Source organism: Hippoglossus hippoglossus, chromosome 10 (assembly GCF_009819705.1).
Source record: "Hippoglossus hippoglossus isolate fHipHip1 chromosome 10, fHipHip1.pri, whole genome shotgun sequence".
In the NCBI taxonomy this organism is placed as follows: Eukaryota; Metazoa; Chordata; class Actinopteri; order Pleuronectiformes; family Pleuronectidae; genus Hippoglossus; species Hippoglossus hippoglossus.
The window spans coordinates 12,806,068-12,824,088 of record NC_047160.1 but is presented as its reverse complement, the minus strand read 5'-3'; the positions used below and the strand labels follow the sequence as shown (position 1 = coordinate 12,824,088).

The window sequence follows — 18,021 nt, the reverse complement described above, 5'->3', positions numbered from 1 at the left end:
TTTGCTTTCGGAGGTGAATGTGTCGGAGGCCCGTCACAGCGTGCTCTGGCCCTTTAAGTGTTTCCAGCCACACACTGCAGCAGATCCTCCGCAGCTGTGAGTCCACCTGACACCCAGCGCAGCGCAGCAGAGGCGGACAGACAGCCGGCTTCACGTCACCGCAGACCGCGTCCTGAAGGGGCATGGGGGGGCACCTCGCCCGCTAGCTAACCCGAATACATAACCTCGTAGCGGAAGGCGCACGGCCGGCGGTCCCCGATCATGGTGTCGTGGATCATTTCGAGGATAGTCGTGTGAGTATGCGGGGCTGGGCTGCATCTGCTGCCGTTTTTGAACGGCTCCGTTCACCAGCTGTCTGGATGCTGAGCGCTGCACCGGAACGACTCGCTAGCCCGGGTTCCATTCTCTGTCCCCCGGGTGGTTGAGGTGTTAGTTAGTCGTGAACTGCACGAACCGTCCCGACGCTGCTTCCTGTCTTTTAACGGTCACCACGATGCCGCACAGCCCGCTCCCTGCCGCTTGCTAGCTGCTGGCGGCTAACGTATGCTGGCTACATCGACTGTACCCACCTGGCAGGCAAACGTGTTGTTGGCTGGACGCTTTCACTAAAGTGAAAGCGGCTTCATTCATATGCCAGCCTCGCTCCAAACTGCGTGCCACGGCTTCTAAAAACACCCCAGCCTGGGTGATGCTGCTGTGGTGACTGAGCATCCCACCATCTGGTAACATGATGGCAGCAGCCCGGTCAGGGATGTCCATCCATCCATCCCTCCATCCACCTCATGGCTGGTCTGGGTCTCTTTATATACAGTCTAGGGTCTGGGCCCATGTTCGGTGGATGACTTGTATATATTATCTACTTACCAGAAGTACAAACTTTATACATCGATCCCTTTTTGTGTTCAGACCAGCAGTATCAGCTGTGTCAGGCCTCGGCTTCCACCTGAACACAGCACATCCTCAGGAGTGTGGATGACTCAACTAAAGCCATCATTCTGATCACTTCTGATGCTGCTTTAATCCTGGCACTGAGTTTTTAAGCTGGACACCGTGTGGTATGACCACCAGGTGTACCTGTTTGAAGCTGTCAGATTTTTACGCTAAAACGTTAAACTGACTACATGAAAATGAGCCGAAAAGGTGGGGAACCAATGATCTAGCGGGCACTTGGCTATCAATTATCCAAAACATGTTAACTACCTGATGCTATCAATCCTTCTGATTGCAAAATGATTCAAAGTTCAAATGATTACTCCCAGATTTAGTCATGGATTCGAATTGTGCCTGCAAATTCCCACATTTTCTCTTAGTTTAATGTTGATACTATAAAAGTCAACACAGTCCAGGCTTGAGTTTTAAAACGTGAGCTCCAAGCTGGGAGAGAAGTTGAAGATTCGGTGGCATTATATAAAAAGAATGGTGAATATCTTTTAAATGAGATGATAAGAAGAATGTGGATGACTTGCATATATTTATTTACAAGTATTACAAACTCAGTGGATCGATCTCTTTTTGTGTATAACTGTGACGAGCAGTAGCAGCAGTATCAGGCCTCGGCTTCCACCTGAACACAGCACATCCTCAGGAGTGTGGATGACTCAACTAAAGCCATCATCCTGATCACTTATGATGCTGCTTTAATCCTGGCACTGAGTTTTTAAGATGGTGTACCTGTTTGACACAGACACTGTCAGATTCAAGTGTTTCATAATGATACGTGGCTATGATCATTGCTTTGAAAAGGCCCAGGTGTAATAATGTCACTGTTGTTTTCATTCCTATGAATATTCTGCCAGTTCAGATTACATAAATAGAAGATAACCCGGCAAACTGTTACTTTTAGTGGCTTCCAGCTGGCTCTTGCACTTCACTGCACCTCTGGTTGTCATGCATCAATAGGGAGACTGGATATGCATCATAATGGCCGCCGCACATCTAACACATGCTCAGTCGTTTTTTTCACCCCTTTTTTCTGCTTTAAACATGCAGCTACTTGAGTCTAAGCAAGAGGAGAGGCAGCCGTTAAACCCAAAGAAGTGAACCGGAGATGGGGACACAAAGAGGCACAGGGTGTCTGCTAAGGGAGTCAACTGGCCTAGAGGCCTCAGCCTCAGCTTACTGTACAAAGCCGAGAAGCGCTGCACACATGACTAAGCAGCTCCGATGAATACTGGGACAGAGGAACGACTTAAATGCTGAGAAAAACGGTAGATATGCTCACGGTGCCAACAGCCAGGAGCACAAGCCTCATTGGGAGACTTTGTTTGATACATTTAAAATCCTTAGTTCAAGTCTTTTAAGTCACTGGATCACTGGATTACACCGTAGCAGACAGACAACTTGTGACTTTCTGAACAGTATTCTCCCTGCCGTCCCCTCACTCTGCATTCTGTCACATCAGCACAAATCAACACAGTGGCACAGGATCTGACCAAATGCACATGAGAAACTCCGCTGTGTGTGCAGTGTCCCTCTGAGCACGAGGACTAACACATGTCGACCCACCCCTGGCAGACTTCAGTGTGTTTTTCCACTTTATCCTGCTGCCGTCTTCCTGACTCTGTGATTATCAGGCCGGTGTGTCTGGACAAGGCCCTGCCCATCACCTCTCTACTGTGATCGTCATCATTCAGATCAAGCTATGGAGACACTGACTGTTAAAGTATAAGTAGCGCAGTACAGAAAGCCACTTGTATTTACGTAAGCTATGAGTAAACATAGCTAACCTGCTTTTTTTTAAGGAGAAACATGTTCTGTGAGGTGTCAGCACTAAAACCCAGAGGCTGTGTTCTCAAACTGAATCTCTCTCCTCTGAGCCTGGCTCTCTCTTCTCTTTTCAGCCTCGCCTTTGGGACGCTCTACCCAGCATACTCCTCATACAAGGCTGTCAAGACGAAGAACGTCAAGGAATATGTGAGTATCACCAAAGCAGACCATTTTCTGACCCCTGTCTGCTACACTAATGTTTGAAGATGTAAATGTGCATTGTGAAATTTATACAAATGCCTAATGAATACTTTTTAGGTCCAACAAAAACTTGACATGGTTTTGTCAGAGGCCACAGATTCATTATCTGGAGTAATTTTAGTTTTTTCGATCACTGTCACTTGAAGACTGATTGCTGAATGATCTAGATCTGAAAGACAAGGTCATAAGCATGACAGGGCAGTTAATGTGGGACACACCAATCAAATCTCGGCAAGGGGGATGCTATGGCACCAGATTGACACAAACAAAATTATATAACTCCTGCATATCTCTGTCAATCCTAATTCATTTATCCTAAATTGACATTGCATCGTTTTGACCTTTTTAAAACCAATGATGTAGCGCGCACTTGGCCAGCGACTAACACCCAAAGCATGTTAACTGCCTGAAGCTATCCAACCCCCTGATGCAAAATGATTCATAGTTCAAATGATCACTCCCACATTTTGTCTTAGTGTTGATTTGTGCCTACAAATTCTCCAAATTTCTCTCGGTTCAATTTTATGACTCAACACAGTCCACGCTTGAGTTTTACAACATCAGCTACGAGCTAGGAGAGAAGTTGGTGGATCTAAAAAAGAGAGTGACCGAAATGGGGTCCTCCCTGTTTACCTCATCACTGCAAGGGATGAGAGAAAGGGGATCCGGGAGGAGGGGGAGGACATGGCAGCATTCTGGGCCTCCGCCTAGATCTGTGCTGGAGAACTATCCCCTCCTGGTCGGTTACTATGGCAACCTCCCCTCTCAGTTGCTGCTCAAGCAGACGGCCACGGAATGAGCGAGGGAGGGACGGGGTTCGCAGGGAGAGAGGAGGACGCCATTTTTAGAACCAATGTTTTCATTCCCATCTCCTCATGTTTGGCCCGTTTCTAATGATTGAAGTGATTCAGAATTGTGTGTTTATACGGCTGCGTGCCTGTGGCCTGATGATGCCTCTAAACAGACATTACCGTCCAGTCTTGAATTCTGTAACATTTGATTAAGCTATATGCTAATTATTGCTATGCATTTCCATTAGCTCTCAAGCTAATTTGCCCTTAAGTGCCTCGGTTACTGCATATTTAGTCGATGCCCTACATTTCCTTGGTCTCCAGAGATTAACCATGCTCACTGATGTGATTTGAAACCACTGGAGCATATGTTGGGTTTCTGTGTCTGTCTGTAGCTTCTGTCTATCGCCACATGTCGCTGCACGTGTGCACTGGATGCTGTGGGTTTTTATGTGCTATTTTTGTTATGTTCTCACCCATCTGTGTGTGTTTGTGTGTGTCTGTGTCTCCAGGTGAAGTGGATGATGTACTGGATAGTATTTGCGTTGTTCACCACAGCAGAGACAGCCACAGACCTGCTCCTATCATGGTGAGTGGGGAGCTGCTCATGATCGTTACCCTCGCGTCCAACTAGCTTGTAATAAATAAACGGCTTATATAACATCTATAGATGCGTTCATGTTTACTTGATATTTTTTGTACAAATGGCTCTGATTAAAGTACCTTTGTTCACTTTCACGCATAATATAATGAAACTCTTTCCTATCATTGCTGATCGTTTATTACTCTGTTTCATCGCCAAGGTTTCCATTTTACTTTGAGCTAAAGATCGCCTTCGTGATCTGGCTCCTGTCTCCATACACCAAAGGCTCCAGTGTCCTCTATCGCAAGTTTGTCCACCCAACCCTGTCCAACAAAGAGAAGGTGGGAACATGACCTTTTTAACTCCCTTTCCAAGATCTTAACTGGTATGCACTCTGGATGTACATTTAGAATTTTTGATCTGACAACCTGACAACCAACTGCTTGTTAACTGATTATTAACTGCAGATGAAAATGTTATGTAATGGAAGAGTGTCTGAGGCACTAAAAAAATACCTGGGCAATGTTTTTTTACTGATGGGCTAAATGTGCAAACTGCAGCATAAACAGGAGAAAATGAGGATTCACTCATCAACCACCTGCAGCGCTGGTGTGTGTGCGCGCGCGCGCGCACACACACACACATCCATAGTTCCAAGTCTTTAGTGTCTTAGGCAGGCAGACGTCGACATAACTTCCCGCTTCAGCTTTTCTACTGTTTTTTATTCAGAAATTGGAACATGTTCAGTCTGGTGTAGAGTCTATTAACTGTGAGAGCCACTGCAGAGAAAACCTGCTCAGATCTTACAGAAGTCCAAAGATTTTAAACCAATAGTATTAATCCGTAAAAAAATATTCTTGTCATTTAACAGTGACATGTTTGTACTAATTGCTCTCTCTTCCTCATTCACTGTCCTCTTGTGCCATAGGAGATTGATGAGTATATAGCACAGGCCAAAGACAGGAGTTACGATACCATGATGAGGTTTGGAAAACGGGGTCTCAACCTGGCTGCTAATGCTGCTGTCACTGCAGCCACCAAGGTGAGCTGTGTGGCCTGGTTACTGAATGACTTCAAATTCAGTAATGTTTGATGTTCACATGAATGTTTTTGGCTGCTTTAAAATCTTCAATGTAGATAGTGTCTTTAGACCTATTTTGACATGCTGTCTTTATGCAGTTCGCCACAGATGTTCAAATGTGTTTCAAATACAACTGATCACTGAGGTCATTGTTTTTCCCCCTGCTTTTTTAAGCTGCTAAACATAAAGTTGTATCAATTCTAGTGTTACATTGTAACTGTGGTTGTATTTAAATGTTGCGCAAGTGAGAAGATGTGTGTTTGGGATGAATTCTCAGCTGTATTTTTCATTTGTCTATTTGACATAAATCTGATTATTCCCACATTATTTTAGTGCTGATGTCTACACAACCTCCACATTACTGGAGTTAAGTGTGTAAAACTAGAGAAAATGGACCTGAAGCCAAAATCTATGGTTCGGGTCGTGTTTAGTGTGTGAGTTATGCAGCCTCTGTAGACGGATTGATTGCTATGCAGAATGTATCCGTTAAAATCCCTTGTACACAGCATTTTTTTGGTCATTAAATATCAGACGATATGAGCCTCTTACCGACATATACGTATCGTTTATACGCGCCAATATGAAAACGGAATAAACAATGTGGAACAGATGTGCATTTATGTTTACATAAAAAAAAAGTATTATTTATTATATTGCTGTTTTTACTTTACTAGTTAAACCAACCTTGTAATACATATCAAGCCTCACATGTACTATGTGTATTTATATGTAAATGATTCTTTACTCCTAAACATCAGCATTGGCCCCCAAAATCCATATCTGTTAGGCTCTACGTTCTAACTCTCTTTCCCTTATTTATCTTTATATCTAAACCAAATTGTTGCTCCAGCCAAACCAACAGTTTCTGAAGGTGCACCAAATTGCTGTCATGATGGGCTTGTCCAAACAGGAAATTGTTGGTATTTCCTTATCAAAGTTGTGATATCAAATGGTTTGCGTTGAGTCCAAGGATACAGTTATATTCAGTTGAAGTCTTTGTGAAAGCCATTGTTTAATTTCTGACACTTATTTTCTATTGGTAATACTGGTGCTGCAGCAAACAGTAAATTCCTTTATTTATTAATGTGATTAATTAATTTCAAATGATTGAATAATCTTTTTGTCCAAAAGATGTCAAGAATTAGCCAAAAATACCCATCAAAAAAAGTAAACGCTTCAAATTACAGTCCAAAAACTAGAATATATTTAATTTACAATATTATGAAACCAGTAATAAAAAATTACTAAAACTGCAGTGCCTTGACAATAGACACAAAAATCTGTAAAAGACAATAGAAAATAATTTATTTAAGTGGACGTACACATGATAGCTTCAAATCTAACTGGCCTGCGTTTGTTTTTGGTACGATACTCAGGGGCAGGGTGTGCTGTCAGACAAGCTGCGGAGTTTCAGCATGCAGGACCTGACTCTCATCAATGCTGAGGATGAGCTGGCTCTGCACACATCAGATGCCCGCATGAGACGGGACACCATGGACGAGATGAGCTCAGGGGCCAGCACGCTGCCCCGGGCCAAGAGCACTGCTACACGGCAGAGTAAGGCCGCATAATGTGAACATCCGCACACATCTGCATTATTATATACATAGTTTGTCCAGTTTGTTGATTGGAGTCGGGAGTGTCACCCAAAGGACTTACTTTATTTAACTCTCATCAGAGTGAGACTGGGGCAGGTCGAGCCCAGTGGAGTCATGTGATGGTGGGTGGGAGGGAAGGGCAGGAGATGTGGGGAACAACACAAAGAGGGGAGGGGGGCAGAGCATGTGATTCCAGTGGGAGGAGAGGCTTGGAAGGAGCACGGTTTGTCTCACAGGCTGCTGGCTGCCTGTGTGGGCCTGAGGAGCTGTGAACTGAATACAGACACAGTGAAACAATGGACGAAAAGAGGGTATTTTAAATTTATACTAGCAACGGAACCATGTGCAAGTTCAAAAACAAGGCAGACAGAGAAATGGTGCAAAACTGGAATAGCCCTCAGTGAAGTGCTTACCTCTGCCAAGGCCCAACAGACCCCTTATGAAACCACATTTAAAATCACCAGATCCTGATTTTAATTTAGATCTGCAACAAATTGCACATACTCATAAATATCAGTCTCCTAAACATGACAGATTTTTTTTATAATCAAGATCCACAAATTCTCTTCAAAATCAACAAAAATGTCAAAGACAGTGAAAAAACTTGTTTCCACGCAAAAATGTAATTGGTTCTTCCTTGTGTCATGTCCCACCCCTCCACAAGATTGAATGGAAATCGGTTGTGTGGTTTTTGTGTAGTCCTGCTACCAAACAAACAAACGCAGACGAAACACGACCCCCTCGGTGGAGGTATAAACAGAACAGCTTGAATTAAAAAAAAACAACCTTCACTGTGATTTGACGATGGATGTTGCAGAATAATTTGTCAGAGATAAATGAACCACTGCCAATCTTGCTGCAAGAGTCTTTATTGTAAATGTTGCTGCGTCACCAGAGATTCTTTGGAAAAGGAGGGTCTCTCTGCTGCTCATGTAGCATTAGGTGCTGTAATGGTAGTTGGGCAGAGGACAGCCCTCTGTGGTGATTATACAACCAACATCCAACTTTAACACTGGTGGAATCAAAAAGTGTATTTTGAAGTTTGGCCACTGGATGGTGTGAGAGGCTGGGACTGCACTGCGTCAGCTGTCTTTGATAAATCTTGTTTAGAGGTTAATGCATTGTTGATTTTAATGTTGTTTTTAAAAAAAAAAATCCTATTGGTCCAGAGGCAATAAAATACAGGTGAAGGCTGGTGACGGAGTTAAGTTTGGACCCTGTTGTGTATCTGGTGAATCATCTGGGGTGTGCTCAAAAAGTCAATTTTGATTGAGAAGGTTCCTAAATGAAAATGACCTGGAAGTATTTCAGTGGCCGCCATAATTAGAGCTGTTTGAATTCTCTAAATTATTTAGGAAAGGAGCATCAATGCTTCCCAACTTGTGTCCTTTAGCATAGGAAACACCGGACCATCCTTTATGAAAGGAAAGGACAAAATGCGTCCTACAAGTCTTTGTGGCAGCAACATTCAAAGCAACGCTACCTTGTAGTTGCACCTGGAGAGACCCAGGTTAAATATAAAAAACCACACAGAACAGCTATTAAATCGTTGTGACATGATCCAGAACTGATGCAAATCCTCACATTTGTCTGAGCTCCCTGTTTCTTCTGTCACAACAACAAGCATATTGAACTGATAGTTCACAATGTCATCATCAGAACTAAATACAAAATTAAAGGTAATTTCAATACCTGATTGTAGAGCACAGACACAAAATACACAAAATGTCTCCACTCATGAGGTTCACTTTACATATATTCCTCACATTATTGTTTTATTTCAACATCAGTCCTGTTTGTGTTATTTTCATTTTCAATAATATCAATTTTGTTCTTTCTTCCTGTTAGTAACTGAAGGTTAAATGTTCCCTCCATATAAATTGAAAACCTCATTTCTCAGGACGTGTCATTCTATTTTGGAAAGGAAACGTTACTTTAACTGTCAGAGAACAGAGTACCATACAGTCTTTGTATTTTCTTTTATAAATACAATTGTTTATTAAAAAGTAAAAGAAGCAGATTCAATGTGGAGTTGGATTTTCTTTGCACCTTGGTTCTCCTTTCCTAATTCCCTACGACTTCTCCATCACATCTTTTTCCAGCACTATTCCTTGACCCTGATATAAAACGAGGTTAGAAAAGGAGATTATTTGGACTTTCGAACTGCAGCCCTGGCTTTGGTTTCAGTCATTTGTCTTTTCACCTGTCTGATCCATGAACTCTAACTGAGCGACCACCTTTTTTTTTCTTTTTCCCCCCTGCAGCCCGCTCTTTGGCAGCCACGTCTCTTGCAGCCACGTCTCTTGCTGATGACACGTCATCCCAACACAGCTCTGACCAATCAGACACAAGGACTGAGCACTCTGATGAAGATGCTGGAGACAAACCCCCGAAACGAGGGACCAGTGTCAAGGCAACCAAGAAACCTCCTGCTGCTAAGACAGAGGTAGAGCCAATGAACACACACACAAAGAGAAAGACATGCATCTCAATAGCATATGTACAGTTAAGACTGCTGGCAATGCTAGCTTGCTGATCATCATGCTCAGATCTATGGGATACAACAAACTGAAATTTTGACCAAATGATGGCGCTGGAGGGAAAGTTTTTATTTTCATCCTGAGAAGAACATGAAAATCTGTCATTTATTGGCAGTTCATCCAAAAACACATCACTCATATTGTAAAACCTATCAAACACCCCTTGTTAAATCATCACTACACCTCTTTTCTCGACTTTACTAGATCACTGTTGTTTCTCTTCATTTCTTTCTGTCATTGGATTAATTAGTCTTTACTTTCTTCTCCCTCCTGTCGTTCCCCTCCCTCTGCAAGACTCAAAGTAAGACGGTGAAGAAACCGACAAAGAAAAAGACCACGACCATTAATGCAGAGACACCACCATGAGGCCTGAGCATCCAGCGGCCTACACTCTCCACCCACAGCCTGCAGACGGCTCTTCTGTTTCGTCTCCACACGAACACATACCCACCATATGTATGTATAATATCAATCACCAAAATTGCATTGCTCTTGCTGGTTTTTAGAGCAAAATACAGATTTAGTTTTTATCCATATGAGGCCACCTTTATGTGGGAACGGTTCTTTTACTTTTACTGGGTTGCTGCATTTTTCCATCTCACTCAGATTTAACAGTCGGATATTTCTCAGACATCTTTTTATTTTGAAGATTATTAGTCAATCTAATCATCAAGGCTAACGTTTCCCTTTTTAACCTGTAGTCATCTATGTACGTCCCCGTAATAGACAATATGAACTGGCCATTTGCAGTTTTTCATTCTATTTTTTCATGTTACTATTTCATGTTGTGTATCGACATTCTGGATTGAAGCTGTTTTTGTTGAAGCATGTCTAGTAAATGGTTACGTTCTTCACTCCTTCCCTAGTTTTGGTTTGGGTCTCCTCTGTGACCTCTAGAAACTGGTTCCAGTTGAAGAGCAAATCAACAAATGTTGACCACACCATGATGGTAGAAATCATCAGAAACATCTCGTCTTTTAACCAGGTTTGATTTTAAGACCCTGAATTTACCAATAGTTGTAGACATCCTTAATAATCCTGTGTGAGACCTCATCATTCACACTTTTGACTACAGCTTAGGTCATAGTAGCTACCAATCAGCAACTACCATGTCCTATAATGAAACAGTCTAGTTATACAGGATTATTTATGATCAAACCTGTCTTGGTTCTCTCTCTTTTTTAAATTTTTTAAAAATGTTATTTGAACCTTTTTGACCTTAGACCTAACCGCTTGTGTTAGCGTTTAAAGTTCAGTAAACCTCTGAGTGAGCTCTGTTATGTTCACGTCTCACTTGTGTGTCAACTTTCTTCCTCACTGCTGATGACTTCGATGTCATGTTCAGTGCTGGTCATGGGAGTAGTTTGTTTAGTGTTGGCTTAGTTATCCTTCATCTAGACATCCCCCTCTTGGGGTGTGATTTACTCATGATCATTTATTTGTTATACTTCTGTTTTATCCAGTTCTGTGCGTCATGTAATATTGGCAATGGATATAATCTGCTGTGCATATCCAGGCTTCGTGTGGTGACGCTTTAACTGAGTGATGATGGCGCTCTCTCCCAATTAAATACAGTGGTCACGGACGAGTTGTCAGTGTTTGCGAGGTAACATCTGCTTTCCGTGGCGTCTCTAATATTGTTTGTATGGTGACACTTTACCTCATTATAAAAGCGGGATAAAGCATTATAGAGATAATTCAACCAAAAGAGAGACTGAGAATTATTTTCTTCTTCCCATGCTGTTTCAGAGAGGTGTGTGTGTGTGTGTGTGTGTGTGTGTGTGTGTGTGTGTGTGTGTGTGTGTGTGTGTGTGTGTGTGTGTGTGTGTGTGTGTGTGTGTGTGTGTGTGTGTGTGTGTGTGTGTTGGGGGTCATACCAGGCTGTGTGAGTTTCTAAACACCGTGGACTTTAGTTCTGTTATGAGCTCTTTCTTCTGACTGCTCTGGAATGGGAGATTTAAATAGCATGACACCACCACTTGTTACTGCTGTCTGCAGTGTGACACTAGTAAGAACCAATAGGGGGAGACAAACTCCAACTCAACTGTTGGCTAAGTTACTTAACAAGATGTAAACACAATGTAAATAGGAAACGTAACTGTATATAGAGTTAGAGCTTGCTTGCCCTATGCCGGCTGACATCCATTTAATTTCTTCATAATTTGTGGGCTCTTGTTTAAAATTCTTAGTCTTAACAAATCGTATGTTCTGAGACCAGAGAACGCTCGTAAACATCTGGTGTCGGACGTGATTGTTTTTCTTTTGTGTTTTTAATAAAGAAGTTCACTTTTCTTTTCACATGAAAGCACATGAACTCTTCTCCATCACAAAGTAGATGATCTCCAGACTGAGTCTAAACTGAGGTTTGTGTTCACTTCCTGCTATGTTCTCTACTCAGTCTGGTCATAACGTGTTTTAAGGCCATAAGTTCTTAGTTTAATGTTTACGCTATCAAAAGTAAACAATGTCTTATCAAGATACCACTTAACCTTTTTTTCCGGTGTCACATTTGGATATTTATTGTTGATTATTTTCTATTTAAAATCAGTATTGTATACAGGGAAGTTCATATATTGTTTGTGCCAATTCTCAAAGCTCCATGTCAAAAAGGATATTGGTATGTGTGCTGGGACAATGGTTTAACAAGGTCATGTATCAGTACTAAAACTACTAATAAAGGAAATAAAATCTTTGTGCTATTGCCTGGTGTATAGTTTATCCTCTCAAGGCTCACACTTCTATCTTCTTTTTGTTCTCAGGTGGATTCTGTTCTTTGTGTATTAACACAGCATTTATCTTTGTCCTCACATACTAATGCATCCTGTTTCTGTCCACACACAGCTAAATGGCTTCTTAGAGCTGAGGCTGTCACAGTTTGGGGTTGATCAGCAAAAAAAAGTACACTACGCCTCAATTGAATTGGTTTTATTAAAGATAAGAGCAGACAACAAAGATCCAATTAATGCAATTAAAGGGGAATTCAGGTTTTAATTTTTTTAAACGAATGAATTTAAAATAGATTTAATATATACAGCCGCAAGAGGGTTAAGGCTAGGGTTACGTTTGAGCCAGTCTTCCATATATGTCCTTGGGCAAGATGAAGCATTTGACTCGTATGGATGAAGAATTCTCAAATCTAACGGAGGGATCTCATAAAACTGTATAGGACTCTTCTCCCCTAAAATGGACTCCAAAATTTGTTTAAATGACTTTACTATTTCAGAGTTCAGAAATCGTATCCATTCTTTACCTATACATTCCTTTTCCTGCCTTTTTACCTCTTCCTGCCAAACATAAAAAAACCTTTCTCTAATTTCTGGTTTACATGTGCACGATTCAATCACTTTCTGTCCCTCATGCAAATGTTCATGAGTGGTCAACGATTTATTTTTATTAACCAAGATTTCAATAGCCTTACTTATATTGGTGACTTCCTCTCTTAAGGTGTTCCTATCTTTTTCTGGAACCATGGAAAAGGACACTTGTGTATCCTTATGTTTGAACAAATTCTTCAATTCTTTACGGCTCTGCTTGAAGGTAAATTTTGTGTTTTGTTCGGCGGATCGATCAGGAACACTTTGAATAACTTCATAACAATTCAATCCAATAGGTCCCCAATATTTTGTGAACAAAAAAATGGTACGTATTCCATATTTAATCTTCCATTGTTTGGCGTAAAATAAAAGCTGGCACATACAAGGATCTTTAGTATTTTCTCTCTTAAGACATGGGCTGTTGGGGGAATATAAAAAAAGAATTGCTCCTGGTATTTTGTAACCATTTTGTGTCAGATAATCATCAATTTGTCGTATGATCATTTCTTCTGTGTGCACTTTTACATCGGGACTATTTTTTTTGGGATAAATTGGCTTGGGAACAGAAAATACTTTTGTTTCATATCCTTTAGCCAACAAAAAACCATCTGTATATTGACTTTCCTGTCCCTGATATTCATTAGAGTTAGTATCTTTGAAAGACTCAAACTTTTCAGCACCAATACACACATTATTACATTGTTCAGGATGCATATTTCGAAATACGTGACAATTTAAATGAAATTGAAAAGAAAAGGTTGTTCTATCAGCATCCTCTTGATGGTGTCTTTCCCTGAAAAATGAAAAAAAAAAGTTGGGCTGAATTGAATCCACAGGTAAAAATCATGTGTTAAACATTAATTTAGAACATAGAACCAGATGGAGAATATCCCTTGTATCTTCTACCACACTAATTAAGATTGCTTCCATTTGCTACAGGTCCTTCCAGCTGATCTTCCTTTTCTCTATGCCTTCCCATTTCAATTATTATATTATTTAATTATCCATCCATTGTCACCCAGTGTACATTCAATGCATAACTAAAATGAAATATGAATGCACTTCGAGATGTGTTGGATTACATCTTATTGAAACATTAACATCCTCAAAGACACTGGCACAGCTGTTGTTATGAATCACACTGGATTGTTGACCTGTGACTGCTTGTAAAATGAATGCTGTGTCTATTCAATGTGTTTATACAAATAAGTATTTAGACACTGCTTGTATAAAGGATATTACCTTGTCTGTTGTCTCTTAACTGTTAGTTTCAAAACGTGGTCGTCTGAATCTTTTTTGATGTAAAGGACGATGTGGAGGCTTGTTGGTCGTCCGGGGAATATATTAGTTAAACTGCAAAGAAATATTTGTCAAATATTAACATGTGTGGTGTTGTATTAATGTTAGTGGACATATTTCACAGTGCATGTTTGTGACTACCTGAATGAAGACTTATCCAAGTCAGTGGAAGACAAATCAAGGATGTATTAATCTTATTTTAGTTGGAAAATTATTATACAAAGCCGCCAAGTATAACCAAATTGTGTTAGATGAAGTATGTTAAAAATAGTATATCATTATTATCACCAGTTAATACATTATTCTAGATGACAAGATAGCTGTTGGATTTGCTTATAACCATTTTTTCCCCCCATTTCCTTATTTTCATGGGAGCAGCAGACGTTCACTCATGTACCTTTTAGGAAGCAGCAGTGGCTCCAACAAGATGATTGACGACATTTCCTCTTTTGGGTCCCGCTTAGTGAGAGGGAAAAAAAAGTCGAAGTCATCTAAACTATGTTCTTAGGAGTAACCTAAAGTGTTGTATATTCAGTATTGTTCCGTGACTAGACTTGCATGTGGGCAATAGTGACAGATTACTTCATGTGTAACAGTGCCTTCCTTTATTCCATTGCATTAGGATGTGGACTATATACAGAGTATACAAATGTATATAAAAAACTCCACCGGGCTTTACAAACAAACTACATGATACCGGTCTGTTTATGTATAAAGTATAGTGCTCTCTATTTCAAATATTTATTATACAAAAATTAAAAAGCAATCTTTTTCAGTCTGTGAAAAACGTATGTGGTTCTGTTCATTTTCATATCAAATACTTAAAACTACAGGCACAGTAAAAAAAAGTAGGTAGGTTTTTGTGTTATATTTTACAAACATCCAAAGTTCAGTTTAGGTTAGAGTTAGCCTTGGACCTGAGCTGATGTGGGACTGGATCTGGGGGCAGAGCAATAAAGGCTACGGTTACCAATTACCTCCATGGTCAAATTTGGGGACATCCTGGGGAGGAAAAATAAGAGTAGATCAAAGATAAGAAAAGAAAGAATTTAAGATAAATAAAATAAAAACATATTCATTGTTTAAGTTGGTTTGATGCTTATCTTACCAGGACTTTATAGGTATACATACACACATTACATATGAATGCATGGCTACATACAAAACACCGTATATTAAACAATTATTTTGAAATGGTTGTGACTTACCTCACGGATGGGGCCTTATTCCCCAGTGCAGGGGCAGGCAAAGCTGGTTTTCTAAAAGACAGGTGTTAAATAAAACGATAAAAAATAGATTTTGTTTTAGACTCTTTAGTCTTAGTTTATCTTAATGTTTTCTGTAGAGACCAAGAATCGCCCACCCCTGCACGGTTGTCTATAAATGTATATTTTCGTAGGCAGTAAGACAGTTTTCGTAGGTTTTTTAGATGTGAAGCCCTATATATATCCATCCGCTGGCCAATCATCTTTCTAAGCCTAGTTCCATTGTGAGTACAGAATAAAATGCTGTTTGTCAAGTTTAAAGGGTGGTGCAAGGGTGCGAGCACCATTGTGTGGAAGTGAGTGATTAAAAGAATTATGCAAATACACTCACACTGCAGTAACATGTTGCTTGATGCATGTTATTATAACTAAGTATTAGGGCAAAGTAGAAGCAAAACATTGGACATTTTGAGAATAATGTTGCAATATCAGAAAAAAATATTAATTTAAAATGAAATATTACTAGAATAAATGAAATGAAAGCAAGCAGATTGTGTTTCACTCCTGGATCCAAAATCTTGAGCCAATCTCATTGTTTTTTGAGAAACTATGAAAGGTTTAATATCACGGAAATATAACCAAGAGGCAGTTTCCTTCAAGTCTGTGTGGTTCTTTCTTCAGTTTCTAACGATATGTTTTCAAAGTCCTGATAATTATGATGATGTGGCGCTGATGAGGCAAAAGATTAAATATTTTGTTATTATGAAACCTATACTAAAGTATTTCTCAGCAAGAGGCTCCACAGTCCTCGTTTCTACGCAGGTATTCCCCCTCTAACATAACAAGTAGCTTAAATTATGACTTTATTCTTGAAATCTGAATTTGTTTCCCTTTTAAGTGGACCTAATACTTTGTTGTATGTTATATCTTGACATGTAAAAAGAAAGTCCAGAGTGTTTCTTGGTTCATGTTGACGCACTCACAGTAATGATTCAAGGACAAAGGTCGAGCGTCATTAAAACGCGTTGAACAGGATGAGTTGCAATAACAAACGCTGTTCAGCGAAATTCGTGCCAAAACAAGAAGCTTCCACCAGAGTTGATCCTGACACTGTCAACGTGTGGTGAGTGAGCTGACGACTGAGAGACTGAAACCTCATTCAGGGGGAGACTCTGAAGAGGAGACCTGTCGAACTGCTGCTTGAACCAGACAAGTTAAAATGACCCAAAGTACCAGTTTGTCACAAATCATGTCTCCTCCTCATCATCATCGTCGTCGTCTCTGCATTGATGCATGACACGACCAAAGAAGAGTTTGTATTGTTTTGTTGTATCACTACCATCAGATGCCTCACCGTAATTCAGCAGCTCCAGCCATCACATCAGAAAGGACAGTGTGAACTATAATAATAATTTAGTTTGCTCACAAATGGCCCTTGTTAGAGACACCTTTTTATGTTTTGCCTCTATGTTGTGATCCATTGTTTCTTAGTTACTTGTAATTCTAGAAATCTATTGTGTCTTTGTTGGACTCTTTGTTAGAAAATACAGTTTTAACCCCTTCAAGGTGGTTGGGTCAGATATCTTGAATGTGTTATAAATCATTATTGATTCAGAACCTAATAACCACTTGAGTGTGGCGTGGTTCTTGAGATGCCACAGTAAATGTTTTGAAAGTGGGAGCGTTTCACAGCGTGCCACAGTGTGAGTTACTGGTGAACCTAAAAATAAATTCATGGGAATGTAGTTATCATTCAGAACCAGCTGGCCATCACATAGCATCATCATGTGATTTCCATGAAGTCCTTTCTCTTATAACTTCTGATCACCACCAGTGTCTTTCAGGACTGACTGCATTCCTACAGCTGTCCTATTCATTTCACACCATTGTGTTGGTGGAATAATCGCAAACAAACAGAAAGCAGAGATGAACACTTTGCTTCAGTTCTTCTCTCCTGGTTTCTGAAACGACAAGTAAACAAATGTATAAAATACAGTGGAAATAAAAAGCAAGCAAAACCTAAGGAAATACTTATGTTTGTGTAGCTTTAAAATATCTTCATATAAGTTACAGTTATGAACAAACACTATAAACCATTTATTCCTCTCGTCCATACTGAACACATCACTCAATCATTCATAGGTAAGATCAGGCCCGGATCTAGACTGCTCAGATTGGGGGGAAATTTGGGGTGGACAACTTTTCACACAGTGGAAAAGAGTTTTTCCAAGTTTTGACGAACTTGTCACAGTAGAAAATTCAACCAAGCTATGATATGATAATAATAATAATAATTATTATTATCATTTAATTATAATTTTTTACACTTGCCACGGACAGACCAGCGCAACCAGACTTGTTTACGCCTGCGAGGAAGCAAGTCTGGTACCAAGGTGAAAGGGATCTATTGGAAGAAATTTAATGTAAAATAATCCTAGCGATGTTTTGACTATTGTGTAATCATCTAAATTGCACAAGTTGTTGTTTTATATTTAAATACTTTATATTTACATCGGGAGCGGGTCCTCTCTGCTTAGGCCGCCATTTTTTTTACAGTTGTCTAGACTGGACCAACTATACTCCTTTTGAGTTTTTATGACAACTGAAGGTTTCAACAGGTTCTCTTTCATGTTTGGAAGGGGA

At 40.2% G+C, this 18,021-nt stretch overlaps 1 protein-coding gene and 1 long non-coding RNA gene across 2 annotated transcripts; one reads left to right on the top strand and one right to left on the bottom strand.

Moving 5' to 3' along the window:
• The first annotated feature begins 31 nt into the window (after positions 1–31).
• On the top strand, positions 32–10,722 carry reep2 (receptor accessory protein 2). Its single transcript, XM_034598276.1, has 8 exons — positions 32–293; positions 2,841–2,913; positions 4,271–4,347; positions 4,562–4,682; positions 5,270–5,383; positions 6,799–6,979; positions 9,285–9,466; positions 9,855–10,722. Exons 1-8 carry the CDS (start codon positions 262–264, stop codon positions 9,924–9,926), a joined length of 852 nt encoding a protein of 283 aa, XP_034454167.1. The 5' UTR covers positions 32–261; the 3' UTR covers positions 9,927–10,722.
• Positions 10,723–13,532: 2,810 nt separating this feature from the next.
• LOC117769400 lies at positions 13,533–15,540 on the bottom strand. The gene is made up of 2 exons (XR_004615213.1): positions 15,382–15,540; positions 13,533–15,175 (listed from the first exon to the last, which is right to left on the bottom strand). It is a non-coding gene; the product is annotated as an uncharacterized LOC117769400 (long non-coding RNA).
• Between the last annotated feature and the right edge of the window lie 2,481 nt (positions 15,541–18,021).